The sequence below is a fragment of the Hypanus sabinus genome, chromosome 20, assembly GCF_030144855.1.
Source record: "Hypanus sabinus isolate sHypSab1 chromosome 20, sHypSab1.hap1, whole genome shotgun sequence".
Classification (NCBI taxonomy): Eukaryota; Metazoa; Chordata; class Chondrichthyes; order Myliobatiformes; family Dasyatidae; genus Hypanus; species Hypanus sabinus.
Genome location: NC_082725.1, coordinates 5,831,521 through 5,849,256, shown reverse-complemented (window position 1 = coordinate 5,849,256; position 17,736 = coordinate 5,831,521). Strand labels below are relative to the sequence as shown.

At 41.4% G+C, this 17,736-nt stretch overlaps 1 protein-coding gene across 3 annotated transcripts in view; it reads left to right on the top strand.

The window, feature by feature from the left end:
* Positions 1 to 3,590: 3,590 nt before the first annotated feature.
* The window catches only part of top2b (DNA topoisomerase II beta), a 94,489-nt gene continuing 80,343 nt past the window's right edge, over positions 3,591 to 17,736 (top strand). For all 3 annotated transcript variants that reach the window (XM_059944993.1, XM_059944994.1, XM_059944992.1), the window contains exon 1: positions 3,591 to 4,239. In XM_059944993.1, the coding sequence (XP_059800976.1) occupies positions 4,198 to 4,239 (42 nt within the window). In that variant the 5' untranslated portion in view covers positions 3,591 to 4,197. The remainder of the gene's footprint in view (positions 4,240 to 17,736) is intronic.

Genomic DNA, 17,736 nt, shown 5'->3' with positions numbered 1-17,736 from the left:
ATGCGAAGAGGATGTTAGGAGAATACAGGGAGACTTGGATAGGCTGAGTGAGTGGGCAGGTACTTGGCAGATGTCATTCAATGTGAATAAATGTGAAGTTATCCACTTTGGAAGCTGGAACAAGAGGGCAGAGTATTGTCTGAATGGTGTCGAGTTAGGTAAGGGAGAAATGCAAAGAGACCTAGGAGTCCTAGTTCACCAGTCAATGAAGGTGAATGAGCAAGTGCAACAGGCAGTGAAGAGGGCAAATGGAATGTTGGCCTTTGTTACAAGGGGAATTGAATACAAGAGCAAGGATGTCCTTTTGCATTTGTACAGGGCCCTGGTGAGACCACACCTGGAATATTGTGTACAGTTTTGGTCTCCAGGTTTAAGGAAGGACATTCTGGCAATTGAGGAAGTGCAGCGTAGATTCACTAGGTTGATTCCTGGGATGGCAGGGCTGTCTTACGCAGAGAGATTGGAGAGATTGGGCTTGTACACGCTGGAATTGAGGAGATTGAGAGGGGATCTGATTGAAACGTTTAAGATAATTAAAGGATTTGATAGGATGGAGGCAGGAAATATGTTCCAGATGTTGGGAGAGTCCAGTATCAGAGGGCATGGATTGAGAATAAGAGGTCAGTTATTTAAAACAGAGTTGAGGAAGAGCTTCTTCTCCCAGAGAGTTGTGGAGGTGTGGAATGCACTGCCTCGGAAGACGGTGGAGGCCAATTCTCTGGATGCTTTCAAGAAGGAGCTGGATAGATATCTGATGGATAGGGGAATCAAGGGATATGGGGACAAGGCAGGGACTGGGTATTGATAGTGAATGATCAGCCATGATCTCAGAATGGCTGTGCAGACTCGAGGGGCCGAATGGTCTACTTCTGCACTTATTGTCTATTGTCTAATATGTTTTTTTATATATGAAATTCAATAAAAAGATTGAAAAAGAAAGAAAGAAAAGGAAGATGCTACAGGAGCCTCCGGACTCACACCACCAGGTTCAGGAAGAGTTACCACACCTCAACCATCAGGCTCTTGAACCAAAGGGGATAACTACTTGCCCCATCATTGAATTGTTCCAACAACCTATGGGCTCATTTTTAATGAATCTTCAGCTCATATTCCTGTTATTTATTGTTCATTTATTATTTCTTTCTTTTGCATTTGCACAGTTTGTTGTCTTTAGCACACTGGTTAAACACCCAAGTTGGGTAGTCTTTCATTGATTTTCTTATGGTTATTCTATAGATAATTATTAAGTATGCCTACAAGAAAATGACTCTCAGGGTCATATATTGTTACATATATATACACACTTCTATAGTTTTTACACTTGGACCTTGAGAGAGACTAGTTTAGAAATTGCAGGGGCCCTGGCAGAAATATTTAAAATGTGCTTAGGCACGGGTGCAGTGCCAGAGGATTGGAGGGTAGCTCGTCGTTCCATTGCTTAAAAAAGGCTCCAAAATTAAACCAGGTAATTACAGGCCAATGAGCATTAGTATCATCTATCATCAGTAGTAGGTAAATTATTGGAAATGTTCTGAGAAATCAGATATACAAGTATCTGGACAGCCAAGGGCTGATGAAGGATAGTCAGCATGGCTCTGTGCGTGGTAGATCGTGTTTAACGAATCTTGTAGAGTTTTTCGAGGAGGTTACCAAGAAAGTAGATGAAGGAAAGGCTGTGGATGTTGTCTACATGGACTTTAGTAAGGCCTTTGACAAGGTCCCACATGGGAGGTTAGTTCAGAAGGTTCAGACACCAGGTATTCATGGAGAGGTTGTAAACTGGATTTGAAATTGGCTGTGTGGGAGAAGACAGAATGGCAGTGGAGGATTGCTTCTCAGACCGGAGGCCTGTGACTAGTGGTGTGCCTCGGGGTCTGTGCTGGGACTGTTGTTGTTTGTTGTCTATATCAATGATCTAAATGATAATGTGGTAAATTGGATCAGCAATTTTGCTGATGACACTAAGATTGGAGGTGTTGTGGACAGTGAGGAAGGCTTTCAAAGCTTACAGAGGGATCTGGACCAACTGGAAAACTGGGCCAGAAAATGGCAGATGGAATTTATTGCAGACACGTGTGAGGTATTGCATTTTGGAAGGACAAATCAAGGTAGGTCATACACAGTAAATGGTAGGGCACTGAGGAGTGCGGAGGAACAAAGGGATCTGGGAGTTCAGATACATAATTTCCTGAAAGTGGCGTCACAGGTAGACAGGGTTGTAAAGAAAGCTTTTGGCATCCTGGCATCCATAAATCAAAGTATTGAGTACAGGAGTTGGGATGTTATGGTGAGATTGTATAAGACATTGGTGAGGCCAAATTTGGAGTATTGTGTGCAGTTCTAATCACCTAACTATAGGAAGGATATCAGTAAGATTGAAAGAATGCAGAGAAGATTTACTGGGATGTTGTTGGGTTTTCAGGTGTTGAGTTACAGGGAAAGATTGGACAGGTTAGGACTTTATTCCTTGGAGCGTAGAAGAATGGGGGGGGGGATTTGATAAGAGGTTTACAAAATTGAGGGGTATAGACAGAGTAAATGTGAGTAAACTCTTTCTACTTAGATTAGGAGAGATAAATACGAAAGGACATGGCTTTAGGGTGAAAGTGGAAAAGTTTAAGGGGAACATTAGGGGGAACTTCTTCACTCAGAGTGGTGGGAGTGTGGAATGAACTGCCATCTGTTATGGTAAATGCAGGCTCACTCTTAAGTTTTAAGAATAAATTGGATACGTATATGGATGGGAGAGGTCTGGAGGGTTATGGACTGGGTGCAGGTCAATGGGACTAGCGGAATTAAGTTTCGGCCGAAGTTAGGGCCGAATGGCGTGTTTTCTGTGCTGTAGTGTTCTTTGAATTTACTTTGAAATGGTAAATTGGTTTATTATTGTTACATGTATCAAGGTGCACTGAAAAGCTTGTCTTGTACATTGTCGATACAGATGAGATGATTACAGTGCATTGTAAAATAGTAATAGAATGAATAATGAAGTGTTACAGTTTATGAGAAATGCCATCAAATTTAAGTTGCAGATGGACTTCCTTTGTAGCTGTTACATTTACTTACTATCTTGCACCTTATTGTCTGCCTGCACTGCACTTTCCCTGCAACTCTAACACTTTGTTCTGCATTGTTATTGTTTAACTTTTATTACGATTTTTACTATGTAGTAAGGGGTTTTACCTCAATGCGCTGTTATAATGAAGCAACTCCAATCCCACAGATGGAGAAACAAATCGTGAATAACTACTTTTACAAAGGGAATCTCTCCATTGTCCAACATAGCTGGAAACATTTACACTATTGTAAGTGACGAGAGACAATGTAAACGGAGGGTAATCCTTTCACATTAGAGACGCCGGCCATCATTCGCACCCGGAGCTCCCTCCACCCCGCCTCCCTCTCCAATAGACGTCACCGCCGGAACGGGATTGCTGATAGGCGGCCAGGAGCGCCGGCTGAAGACGGAGGCGGGTGATTGGCGGAGGTGACCGGTTGTCCGTCGTTCGCTCGGCGGGACGGAGTGGAGCCGGGCTGCGCGCCGCGGGTGGGCGGTGAAGCTGAGGCGAAGGCAGGGCAGAGGAAGGAAGGAAGGAAGGAGGGAGGGAGGGAGGAGGAGGAGGAGGTGGAGAAGACGCTGACGGATGCGCTGCGGCCTCCTCGCTCTCCCATTGTTCGTGCTCGGCCGTGTGAGAGCGTGCGGGGCCGGCCGTTGACGCGAACTCGAAGCAGGCCGGCCGCCCGCAGAGCCGGAGCTCAGCTTCCATCTTCTCGGTGGGGAGCCGGCAGGCCGCTCCGAGTGAGGGCATCTTGTTTTCTGGCTACTGGGAAGGAGGGGAAGTGGCCTCGGCCCATCCTTCGCTCCGATCTTTCTCCCCCCCTGAGAGCGGCGGCGGCGGCCTCGGACAGAGGCGGGAGCACGGACTCTTTTCCATCACCTACCTGATCCCTGCCAGAGGGGGAATCGGCCTCGATCCGCCGGTCCTATCCCTCCCGGGCCTCGGTCGGTAGCTTGAGTCGGGGGCGGACCCCGCTGATGTGACGGGCCGGGCGGCTGGAAGATCGGACGGGATCTGGAGCCATCGCTGCCCGGACGGTCTTGTGTCCCAACCGGGAAGGCGAACGAGCCGGCGGAGAGAGTCCAGTTCAACGTCAAGCGAGCAGAGGCGGCGGGGCAGGAACAGAGTCTTCGGCAAGATGTCAAAGGGAGACGGAGAGTCCGGCGGTTTGACCTGGGTGGTGAGTATGTTCAAATTCAAGTTTAATTGTCATTCAGCCATACAGACAAATTAAACAGCGTTTCAACGGGGCCAATGTACAAATCACAGAACCAACTGCACACAGCACATATGATGACAGTTACAAAGAAATAATATGGACTAAGTCCCTGAGTGTCATGGCCTGCAGATTGATGTTCAAAATAAACCTATTTTCGAAGTACATATATCTTAACGTAATCTACCCTGAGGTTTATTTTCTTGCGGGCATTTACAGTAAATACGAAGAAACACAATAGAATCAATGACAAACCACACACAAGACAGACAAACAACCAATGGGGAAAAGACAACAAACTGTGTAAGTGCAAAAACAACTAAACAAGCAGTAAAAATTGAGAACATGAGATGAAGAGTAATTGAAAGTGAGTCCATAGGTTGTGGGAACAGTTCAATGTTGGGGTTGAGTAAAGTTTTCCACTCTGGTTCAAGACCCTGATGGTTGGGTGGTAATAACTGTTCATGAACCTGTTGCTGTGGGACTTGAGGCTCCTGTACTTTCTTCCTGATGGCAGCAGTGAGAGGAGAGCATGTCCTGGGTGGTGGGGATCCCTGCTGTTGGATGTTGCTTTCCTGTGACAATGTCCTTGTAGATGTTTTACAGGACATTATTCTGGAGCCATGTGTCTGCAAGAACAAGCAGGTGGGCTGGGTGCAAATACTCTTGATATGTGTGTGTTGGAGGGAGCAGTGCTTCTTTACAGGCTCAACTCTTCCGTCATGGGTGCATGAGGGCTGCTATTGCAGAGCCAGCCACTATCAGTTCACACACGACCATGTCATGCTCTTGATTTAGTCACATCTGGAAAAGAGCGAAGTTTCTTCATAGAGCTGGTATTTTTTTTAACATGCTTGGAGGTTTGTTTGTTGTCATGAGCTTTCCCACTATCCCAGCTGTTAATTGGTGTTTGTTCAACTTGACTCCAATTCACAGTATTGGGATCTTGCCCATGAAAGAGGGAGTGAGCAAACATCCCTGGCTGCTTAAAACCAATTAAGTATGTTGTTTCATTGTGACAATCTCAAGAGCAGGCTGATAAGGTTGATTTAAAAAGTTACAACTTCTTGATAAGGATCTCAGTGTCAGGTGAGTTCCTGGAGAAATGGAGAGTAGCTAGTGTTTTTACCCTTTCCTTAACATGGCCAATAGCGATGATCCTGGAAATTACTGCCCAGTGAGCCCCTTGCATCAGTGGTAGGGAGAGGTTTCTTAGAATGGGATTTAGTCACTTTTGGAAAAGCACAGCTTATTAGTGATAGTCAGTTTGCTTCGTGTGGAGCAGGTCCCACCTTACAAATTTGAATGACTTTTTGACATGAGGCTTCATTATCACAGTTTGAAAGAAGGTCTTAACAATTAATATGGGAAAGTATAGGATATCATGATTATGTAACATAGGGCTTAAACTCCTACCTGTTCTAGTTAATAGATTGCCTGTAATCCACTTGTGTTTTGTCTTTTGGGGAGGTGACAAACATGATTGATGAGGCTAGGGGCACTGAGTGTTGTCTACATGGATTTCAATAAACTCTTGGTAAACTGATACAGAAGATTAAGATAGGCTTCAAAATTTGCTAGGTTTTAGAACACAAGATGGTGGAGAAGGAACCTTATTCTGACGGGAGATCTGTGACAAGTGTTGTTCCGCCGGAATCAATACTGGGACCTCTTGTTACTGTTGTTTGATTAGACAGAAATTTAGAGGTTGTAGATAACCTGATGGAGGTAAACTAAATTGTAGTAATGATAGGGTCGCCAGTTAGACTCTTTTCCAGGGTAGATATGTCAAGTACCAGAGGACATATAGGGTAAATGTGGGGCAGAAAGTTTAAGAGATGAGTGGGCGTTTTTTTTAAGCCAGTAAGTGCTTGGAATGTGTTGCCAGGGATGGTGATAGAAGCAGATGCAATGGTCAGAATCAGGTTTATTATTACTGGCTATGTAATGAAATTTGTTGTTTTGTGGTAGTAGTACAGTGCAAAACATTAAATAGTATAAATTACAATATAATAAAGAAGTTGTGAAAAAGTAGAGCAAGAAAAGAAAAACAAAATTGAGGTAGTGTACATGGGTTCATTGTCATTCAGAAATCTGATGATGGAGAGGAAGAAGCTGTTCCTGAAATGTTGAATGTGTGTCATAAGGCTCATGTACTCCTGCCTGATGGTAGTAGTGACAAGGGACCAGTGTCCTAGGTGCTGGGGTCCTTAATGATGAAAGCCACTTTTTGCAGGCATCACCTTTTGAAAGTGCCCTGAATGCTGTAGAGGCTAGTGCCAGTGTTGGAGATGGTGTTCAAAAGGCATTTAGATAGATGCATAAATGTGAAGGGAATGCAAGGATGTGGATCATATATAGACAGATGGGATTAGTTACATTTGGCATCAAGGTTGTGGGCTGAAGGACCTGTTCCTGCCCTGTACTATTTTACAATCTATGAAAATATGTTATGGAGTTCAGTTCAATTAAATTCAAAGTTCTGTTTTTAGCTACATAGAGCTTGATTTTTGCATCCTTTCTACAACAAGTGATTTAGATACAAGCAGCAAAAGTATGGTTGTTTTATTTGCTGATAACACAAAAATAAGAAAGTAAGTTATCAAGAAGACACAAGGAAACTACATTAAAGGGATGTCATACAAGTGGGCAGTGATCTGCCAAATGTAGTATACTTGCATAAGCACACCAGCAGCTGTACTTCATTAGCAGTTTGAGGAGATTTGATAAGTCATCAAAGACTCGAGCAGACTTCTATAGGTGTACCATGGACTGGTTGCATAACCACCTGGTATGGAGGCTGTAACGCACAGGATTGAAAAAAATGTTGCAGAGGGTGTTGACTTAGCCAACCCCATCATGGGTGCTTGCCTTGCCCACCATTGATGACATCTTCAAAAAAATAGTACCTCAAGAAGGTGACATCCATCATTAAGGACCCTCAGAGCATGCCCTCTTCTCATTACCACCATTAGGGAGGATGCACAGGAGGCTGAAGACATGCAGTTGCTATTTTAGGAGCAACTTCTTCCCCTTCATCATCAGATTTCTGCATGGTCCATAACAATCCCTCACTATTTTGCTATCTTTTTGCACTGTTTATTTGTTATATTTCTTACTGTAATATTTTATGTACTGTAGCTAGAGATTTGCATGACACATGCTAGTGATAATAACCTGAGTATAACTAACATAAGAGGGCATAGTTTTAAGGTGCTTGGAAGTAGTACCTTTTTTAATGCAGAGTGGCAAGTGTGTGGAATGGGCTGCTGGCGACAGTGATGGAGGCGGATACAATAGGGTCTTTTAAAAGACACTTGGATAGGTATATGAAGCTTAGAGAAATAGAGGGCTATCGGTAACCCTAGGTAATTTCTAAAGTAAGTACATGTTCGGCACAGCATTGTGGGCTGAAGGGCCAGTATTGCGCTGTAGGTTTTCTGTGTTTCTTGATTCTGATCTGATTCTACCTGAATGACAAGAAGCTGAAAAGCTCTGAGATGCAGAGGGATTTGAGTGCCCTCGTGTATCATTTTTAATTAATGTGCAGGTTTGGGCGTATTATTGGGAAAATGATAGACTGTTATCATTTATTATGAGAGAATACTAAGTAGCAAAGTTATACATGGGGCATTGGTGAGAGGCCACATCTGGAGTATTGTTTACAGCACTGAACCCCTATTTAAGGAAGTATTTTAACATGTTGAAAGCAGTTCAGAAGTTTACTTAACTTGGTTGTTTTCTAAGGAATGTTTGGGTGGGTTTGGCTTTTTATCTGCTGGTGCTTAGAGGAGTGAGAGGTGATTTGATTGGAATGTATGTTACCTCACAGGATCTTGGGAAGGTGGATGTCAAGAAGATGTTACATTTGTGGGAGATTTTAAAACTAGGGGTCGCCCATTTATGGCAGATATGGCAATTTTTTTTTTCCTTTCAGAAGGTCTCAAGTATTTGGCCTTTTCCTGCCCTAACTTTGGTAGTATCTTTTATCTGATGCTTCAACTTCTTCACAACTTAATTTCTTTAAAATAATTTCACCCTTACTTGATTTTAGTGGTACTTTATGTTACTGCATTCAGCAAATCTGGATGATCTTGCTTTGCATTTTATCTAATTGGGTTAAGGTATCATTATTTACCAGTGGGGTTTAGAATGTCCTTTGGCACATGTGGATGTTAAGTCAGGAATCACAAGCTTTTGAATCAATGGCTAAATGCTTGTTGGTTATTGGGCTTTAGATAACTTTATTGCTTAGAAATATGGGACATAGACACCCTTTGGCACACATTAAGATTGGTTAGTCCATTGAGTCTGTGTTGGTTGTTATGGAATATTTGAAGTTATTTCAAGTTCCTTGCTGTTTTCCCCATGCCAATCATTTTTCTTAACCTCCTTGTCGTCACTCACTCTAATCACAGCCCAAGATCCAATATGCATTACTAACTGCATGTATTGCCATTCATGCACATATCCACCAAAGTTCTCTTTATTCTGCACATCCTTTTGAACTGACATTTGGTCAATAATGTTTTTTCTCATTCTTCAAAAATTAAATCGCCCCACATTTTTCTGTAATGAGGCTTATTTTGTATTTATTTTACTTAGAGACACTGTGTGGAATAGGCCCTTCCGGCTCTTCAAGTGGCACTGCCCTGCAACCCTGACAAACCTGGTTTAATCCTAACCCAATTACAGGACAATTTACAATGACCAGTTAAGCTCCCCGGTACATCTTTGGATTGTAGGAGGAAACCAGAGCACCTGGGGAAAGCCCATGCATTCCATGGGAAAGTCATGTAGAGACTTAGAGACTCCATGCAGATGGTACCAGAATTGAACTCCAAACTCTGACGCCCCAAGCTGTAATAGTCTCACGCTAACTGCTATGCCTCTATGCCTATCCATTCTGACAGGCTGCGTCAATGTCTGGTATGGGGGGGGGGGGGGGGGGGGTGCTACTGCACAGGACTGAAAGAAGCTGCAGAGGATCGTAAGTTTAGTCGGCTCCATCTTGGGTACTAGCCTACAAAGTACCCAGGACACCTTCAAGGAGTGGTATCTCAGAAAGGCAGTGTTCATTATTAAGGACCCCCAGCACCCAGGGCCTGTCCTTTTCTCACTGTTACCATCAGATCGGAGGTACAAAAGCCTGAAGACACACACTCAGTGATTCAGGAACAGCTTCTTCCCCTCAGCCATCGGATTCCTAAATGGAAATTGAACCTACAAGCACTACCTGACTTTTTAAATATATACTAGTTCTGTTTTTACTTGATTTAAATCAATTCAATATAGATATATAGTAATTGATTTACTTTTTACTTTTTTTCTTCTATATTATGTATTGCATTGAACTGCTGTTGCTAAGTTTACAAATGTCATGACACATGCTGGTGATAATGAACCTGATTCTGATTTTGATATAATTTGCAGGTTTTAAAAATTTAGCCCTCAGTTCATATCCTTCCTATCAAAAACGCTGTGGGACTAGCACTTGCCATTGTTGAATATATGCAGGTGATGGAATTCCACCTGTCTGCAAGGGAAGAATTTACCATAGTTCCTTGCCTCTTCTTTCCTGAAATGCTTTTCTAACAGAAGTATTCCATGTCCTCACTTTTTGCTACCCATCCTGTTATATGGAATTTTGTCTTCTAAAGTCGTTATCTCTGCTAGATGGGAGATGCCTGTGAAGAAGCCATGACAGGTTGCCACAGATTTGTACATGGTACAAATTGCAGTTATGGTGTGCCCCTGATGAAATACTGACATGTTGTTTCCTTGGCTTCTTTATCACAGTTTGAAAGAAGGTCTTATCAATTGATATGGGAAAGTAAAGGATAGCAAAATTATGTAACGCGGGACTTAAACTCCTAACTGTTAAGAAATTGTTATAATCCACTTGTGTTTTGGATATGAAAAATAAATCGGTAGAAAGTGTTACTGCATCATACAGTGTTGTACAGACAAATGTTAATGAGAAACTTTGCTTCCTACTGCCTCTCCCCACCAGAATAAACATTTTAGATTGCCCTCCTATATTTTCTAGTAATTTTCTTCTATCTTGTCCCTGGCTAAGAACATTTTATTTATTCTGGTCTCTGATTTGACAAGATAAGTCCTAAATTTTCTTAGCTTGACATGCATTGTAAAGTTGGGTAGCCCCATGAGAAAATGCCAGCTGAGATGTAACCAGTACTTCCTATTTTAATGAAAATCTTTGTTCCTGTGGTCATGCCTCTAAGTAAAGTCATATAAAAGTATTGTATAGCACAGAAATAGGCCCTTTGGCCCATCTAGTCCATGCCGAACAATTTGAATTGCCTACTCTCATCGAGCTGCATGAGGACCATAGCCCTTCATATCCCTACCATCCATGTACCTATCTTGACTTCTCTTACACATTGAAATTGAGCAATTGAGCTCACATGCACAATATTTTTTTGGGCACTGTGCTTTTTTCTTTAAACAGACTTTTCAACTTATCCTGTTATCTTCAAACATTTGTGATTCTCTCTAGGACCTTTCTGTTCTTGTAACACATCTAAACTGTACCATTTAACTTGCATAGCTTTTTCTCACTCATTTTAGATTGCTTCATGTCAAATTTTCCATTTCAAATTTTGCATGCCATGTGATCATTCATTTTACCTGTCCATTGTTGATTTCCTGAAATCCCTGCTCAAAATATGGATTTCTTTATATTTGTCATGATATTGCCAGGGTTGTGAAAATATTATCATATGATCAAATTACACTGAATCCAGTGGAGTACAGAAGGCTAAAGGAAGATTTCCTAGACTTGTATAAAATAAACAAGCCAGTTTATCTAAAAGAGAAGAAATGAAAGGTAATGTGACTTGCAGTGGAAATGATGGGACAGTACATTAAAGGGAGAGGAGGAGATAGAGGGACAATCAAACTATACATATTGGCATTAGGTCGTATAGACCACTGCATAAGTGTGTCCTTGCTCACTAAATAAGACTATATTTGATCATGTAGCAATATTTGAATTCTGTATATGTTAATTGTATACCGTTTTAATTCTGTGACACTGCAGGTTTTTTTTTGTTTTGGATTAGAATCTACTAATCAGGTTATTAGAAAATGTGGAACTTGGAAAGAACAGATTCACTTGATCATAAAATATTTCAATGTATACTTTGTGTACATTATTAATGAAATAATTCTTGATGGACTACAAATACATTGTTCTTCCAGGCTTGGATATTTTTTGTGTAGTGCATTCCTTTCAGCAAGGAATAAAACTTGGGTAAGCAGATTGCATTTGTGCTGAAGAGTTCATATCTTTAAACAATGCTACTTGCATGAGTGCACAATTTATTTGTTGTTTACCATTCAGATAACAGTTGAAGAAATAAAACTTGAAATCCGTCAAAAAGAAGAACTGGACTAATCCTGCAGTAAGCCTTTAATTATAAGATATGAGCCAGGAGTGTGGTGAAACACTTCAGTTGCTTGTTTGGAGCAAACACGAGGAAATCTGCAGATGTTGGAAGTTCAAACAACACACACAAAATGCTGGTGGAACACAGCAGGCCAGGCAGCATCTATAAGGAGAAGCACTGTTGATGTTTTGGGCCGAGACCCTTCGTCAGGACTAACTGTCCGAAACGTCGACAGTGCTTCTCCTTATAGATACTGCCTGGCCTGCTGTGTTCCACCAGCATTTGTGTAAGTTGCTTGTTTGGATGTAGCTTCAGCACTCAGCTCAGTACTAACTAAAATAAAGTAATAGACTTAATGACCTCGTCCACCGCCTGAAACATTGTGGCCATCTGATGGACTCTTACAACTTGCAGCACCTTGCTTGATGATGCAATCTAAACTTCTGTTGCTTGGGGACCAAAAGCAGCAGATATTGCATCCCTTCTTATTTGCTTGTTAGAACTTTGAAAGAATGATGCCATTTTATTGTAGTTTGGATCATACCTGAAAAGAAGAATGGAGTTAAATTGTACCATATCAGATTGATTGCTAGTGTACTTGTGGCTGATTGATCGCACAATGAAGTGATTGGGTCTCTTACATATTCTATTTTGGGTGCGGGCTTTTGAGTGTGCATGTCTTTTGTCTTGATGGGCTCAGTTTGTTGCTCTCTCACTAAGTTGCCCAGCGGATATTATTAACGTGACTCAGTAGAAGTTTGGTTCCTGCTCTGTGCATAAGTGGTGATGAGGATCAAAACAAAATGTTGCTCTACTACAAGCATCCAATGCATTTTGGGCCACAGCTATGGTAAAACTAAACCCTGAAACCTGGTTGCAGTGGATGATATCCTTCCAGGACTATAATGAATTCCTATCAATTTTAACACGAGTGGCAAAGATGAAGGAATAATGAAACTTAAGTTGTTTCACATGCACTTGGGAGAACTCAGGCAAAAATAGTCATGCTCTGAACCTACAGAACAAGTCTGAGCTGACAGGTGTGTTTGAGGTGTTGGACAACATTTGTGGGACACAAGGCAGTGTCTTCACGGCATGCTTCAGGTTCTCACAGTTGCAACAAACCCTCAGTGAGAATGTAGATGATTTCATCACAAGGCTAACCCTAGCAGTGCAGGAATGCAAGTGCAAAGATATTCCCCCGTACAAGCTTGAATTTGCTCTGCTTATCCAAGCATTGATTGCTAGGATCCAAGATGCATGGACAGGAGAGAGGAACAAAATAAGCAAGATGGGAACAAGTAATGAAAAATATAGTTTTTTTTAAATGCGGGCAGGTATCATTTGTTAAAGATACTTTTGAAAGATGGCACGTAGCAAGAGCAGTTTTTATCGTCCACTTTTTAATATTCCTGAGCAGATACTGATACATTTCCTTAAGGTTGTTATAATCAGGGGAGGTAGTGAGGATCAGCTCGAACTATTTTTTGAATGCTTCCAATGGCACGTGTCTCAAATAGCCTCTGAAAACCAAGTCCAGCTCCTGGTCTTCACATGTAGTTTAGCTACTAAACCTGGCAGAACCATTTCTACTGACAAGACAAGAGGTAAAGATGGGGTAAAGACACCATGAAACTAGTCACTTCAGACAGATGGGGCTCATCAGCTATGGTTGGCAGCTCATCTAGAAGAAGGAAAACTCTGATCTCAAACCTCCACTGCCAGTAGCTATACTCACTCAGGGGGAAGGCTTCGGGAGGAAACCCTGAGGGAAAAAATCCGGAGCTGAAGTTCGTAAATCAGCCCTGCGCTGAATTCAGTGCTGACTGGCAACTGCTGTGACACGGCTGGTGCCAAACTGTATCGGTTTCTTTTGATATTTGGACAGTGCTGTCAAAGGAGGTATCGGCTGTTGTCTGAATGGTTTTAATAGGTACATCTTATGTCAGAGAAATGTATACGATATACATCCTGAAAATCTTTTTCTTCTCAAACATCCACAAAAACAGAGGAGTGCCCCAAAGAATGAATGATAGTTAAATGTTAGAACCCCAAAGACCCCCCCCCCCCATACACAAGCAGCCTTGAGAGCAGGTGCCATTCCTGCAAAGAACCGGAGTCAGAGTGTAACTCCAGGTCAGGGTCTTCAAAAGAACCTTGAAAAGGAACAAAAGAGTTATCATATATAGAAATAGAGCTGCTTCCGAAGATGCAAGCAAAGGAGTTGCCGTTTAGCACCATCTTGACTTTGCTGTGCCCCTCCGATGATTTGGGGACTTCGGTCTGCTCCAATTCGCCTACCAGAGCAACAGGTCTACAGCAATTGCTATCTCATTGGCTCTTCACACAACCCTGGAACATCTGTACAGCAAAAATGCATACATTAGGATGCTCTTTGTCGATTATAGCTTGGCATTTAACATCATCAAACCCTCAAACCTGATCAGTGAATTCTAAGGCTTGGGTCTCAACACCCCCTTGGGCAATTAGATCCTGGATTTCCTCACTTGTAGACCCCAGTCAGTACAGATTGGCAAAAATATCTCCGCCACAATCTCCATCAGCACAGGAGCACCACAGGGATGTGTACTTAGCCCCTTGCTCTACTGGCTTTACACCTTTGACTCTTGTGGGTTGTATCAAAGGTGGTGATGAATCAGCATACAGAAGGGAGGCTGAAAACTTGGCTGAGTGGTGTTATAACAACATCTTACTCAATGTCATAAGGACCAAGGAACTAATTGAAGACTTCAGGGGAGGGAAACCAGAGGTCCATGAGCTGGTACTCATTGGAGGATAGTGTCCTGGACCCATCATATAAATATTATAGTGAAGAAAGCACAACACTGCCTCTACTTCCTCAGAAGTCTGTGGAGTTACAGCATGTCATTGAAAATCTTGGCAAACTTCTATAGATGTCTGGCAGTAGGTGTGCTGACTGCTTGCATTATAGCCTGTTATGGGAACACCAATGCCTTTGAGCAGAAAAAGGTAGTGGATTAACCCTTCCAACCATTGAGCACATCTACATGAAATGTTGCCATAAAAGAGCAGCATCTGTCATCAAAGACCCTCCCAGGCCATGCTCTTTTTTTTCGCTGCTGCTCAGGACTTGCACCAGGTTCAAGAACAGTTAATGCCCTTCAACCATTAGGCTCTTGAATAAAAGGGGATAGCTATACTCATTTAGGGATTCTACTAGATTGTTATTTCATGCTTGTTATTTATTACTTTTTTTTATATTTGCATCTGTAGTTTGTTTACAGTTACTGTTCTATAGATTTGCTAAGTATGCCAGCAGAAAAAGAATCTCATGGTTGTATGTAATGTCATGTATGTGCTCTGATAGTAAATTTTACTTTGAATTGTTTTTGAACTTTGAGTTGGTACAATCCATCAGATGATACAGGTTGCACACAGTATAAGGTAGTGGGCATTGCTTTATCCCTGTACAGTGCATTCCAGTTAATTGGCGCATCTGCTTATTTGGGTTAACTCTTAAAGAACAAAGAGTAATCGAGAAAATTAACAGGATTCCCTTCTGCTTAGTCTGGACGCTCTGCTGCTTAGTTGGAGCTGGAGACTGTTGCTGAATGGGTTCTGATCACTGTGGGTAGTGCACAGTTGTGTGGCCATTAGATGTTACAACTTGCCTAGAGCAAGCAATTTCTAAAATAGCATCAGTTGTATGTGTTTGTGTTCAAAAATCAGTGATATTGTCACTGATACTGGACGAGAAATAAGCAGTAAGCATTTTTGCTCACTGTAGTTTCAAGCATTCAGGCTTGGAGATGCCAGAAACGGTCGGGAGTGAAAATGAAACAATTTCACTACTGCATGTTAGGAACTATGAAGAATTTGAAGGTATCATCCCTATAAAAATATTTATCTCCCCCAGCCTGCTGGAAGTTTTCACATTTTATTATTTTACAACACTGAATCACATTTGGTTTTTTTGACACTGATCAAGATTTTATTAAAGCCATTCCTGTGTAGCTTTGGCTTTATGCTTGGGGTCATTGTCTTCCTGGGGGAAAAAAATCTAAGTCACAGTTTTCTTGAAGACTACATCAGGTTTTTCTCAAGGATTTCTCTGTATTTTCCTCCATTCATTTTGCCCTCTACCTTCACAAGCCTTCCAGGGCTTGCTGTAGTGAAGCATTCCCACAGCTGATGCAGTCACCACCATGCTTCATGGTCAGGATGGTGTGTTTTTGATGATAAGTGGTGTTTGGCTTACACCAAACATAGTCTGATGGTCAAAAGGCTCAATTTTGGTTTCATCAGACCATAGAATCTTCTTCTAGCTGAGATTTCACTTGAGTTGCTTTCAACAGTGGTTTCTCTTTGCCACTCTCTGATAAAGTTGTGACTGGTGAAGCACCCAGGCAACAGTTGTTGTATGTGCAGTCTCTCCCATCTCAGCCACTGAAGCTTGTAACTCCTCCAGAGTTGTCATAGGTCTCTTGGTAGACTTCCTCACTTGTCCCCTTCTTGCATGGTCTCTCAATTTTTGAGGATGGCCTGCTCTAGGCAGATTTACAACTGTGCCATATTCTTTCCATTTCTTGATGATTAACTTAACTGCACTCCAAGGGATATTCACTGGCATGGAAATTTTCTTGTATCCATCTCCAGACTTATGCTTTTCAATAACCTTTTAACAGAGTTGTTTGGAGTGTTCTTTTTGTCTTCATTGTGTAGTTTTTGCCAGGACACTGATTCACCAGCATTTGGACCTTCCAGCTACAAGTGTATTTTTACTACATCAATTGAAACACCTTGACTGCAAACAGGTGATCTCCAATTACTAATTATGTGACTTCTAAACCCATTGGCTGCACCAGAGATGTTTTGGTATGTCATATTAAAGGGAGGTGAATACTTATGCAATCAATTATTTTGTGTTTTACATTTGTAAAATGTAATTTAGATCACATTGTAGAGATCTGCTTTCATTTTGACGTGTACGAGTCTTTTTCTGTTGATCAGTGTCAAAAAAGCCAAATTAAATTGACTGTAATTCAATGTTGCAAAGCAATAAAACATGAAAACTTCCAAGGGATAAATACTTTTTATAGGTACTGTATCAATAGTCATCTTGAATGTTACAATGAAAATGGAGATTTGGAGGATAGCATTGTTTGAAGGTAGTTCATTATCTAGACTAGTTGTCGCACTGATTTTGTGTATGGTGTACACTGGATGAATCCCTCCATTGATGACTATTAGGAACTAATGCATAGTTTTATAGTATTGTAGTTCTATTGGTGGTGTTGTAATTTTTATTTCATTTAAATACATAATTTGTTACTCAGTTTGTATGTTAATCTTTTTAACTATTTCCATGAAAGCGGCTGACTTGGGCGGCCACTTAATTGGGCTAAAATGAACTCGTCCCAATTAACCAGAATTCACAGTAATAAGCTTTCTGAATGGCAATGAGAGTATTTTATCACATTCCTGATTTGTACCTTTGTAGTTGAAAGGCTCGTTGAATGTGGATCATTTGCTGCAGAGTAGTCCTAGTCTTTGATCACATGTAGACATAGTTTTTAATTAGCTGATAGGAAACAATGACAATTTTTTTTCCCTTTTGGTGACTTTTGATGTTGGATGTTTTGTCAATAGAAATGTAGTTAAAGGTTTTTGTAACCATTATTTCTCATTTGTGTGTCTACTTGTCACTTTAAGTCCAGCCTGTGTGTAGGCATGAACAGCTTTATTATCTGAGGTTTGAGTTAGTTACTGGTGTTACCCAAACCAATTCCTTATTGAATGGATACCAGTGCTGAAGATAGAGGAGTGCTGAAGGATGAAGTGCTGAAGATAGAGGAGTTCTACTTGGTAACTTCTGAGTGTGGCATCTATGATGTTGTTGGTGTCCATGGACTTCCCTATAATCTAGGCATTCCTTTATATCAAGTGGAATCAGTGGAGTGGATATCATGGGAGAATACCAAAAGGTTAATTCATTGTCATTTCTGACTGAAAATAGTTGCAAGTACTTTAGTCTTTCACTGCTGGGTTCCACTGATACTAAACATCA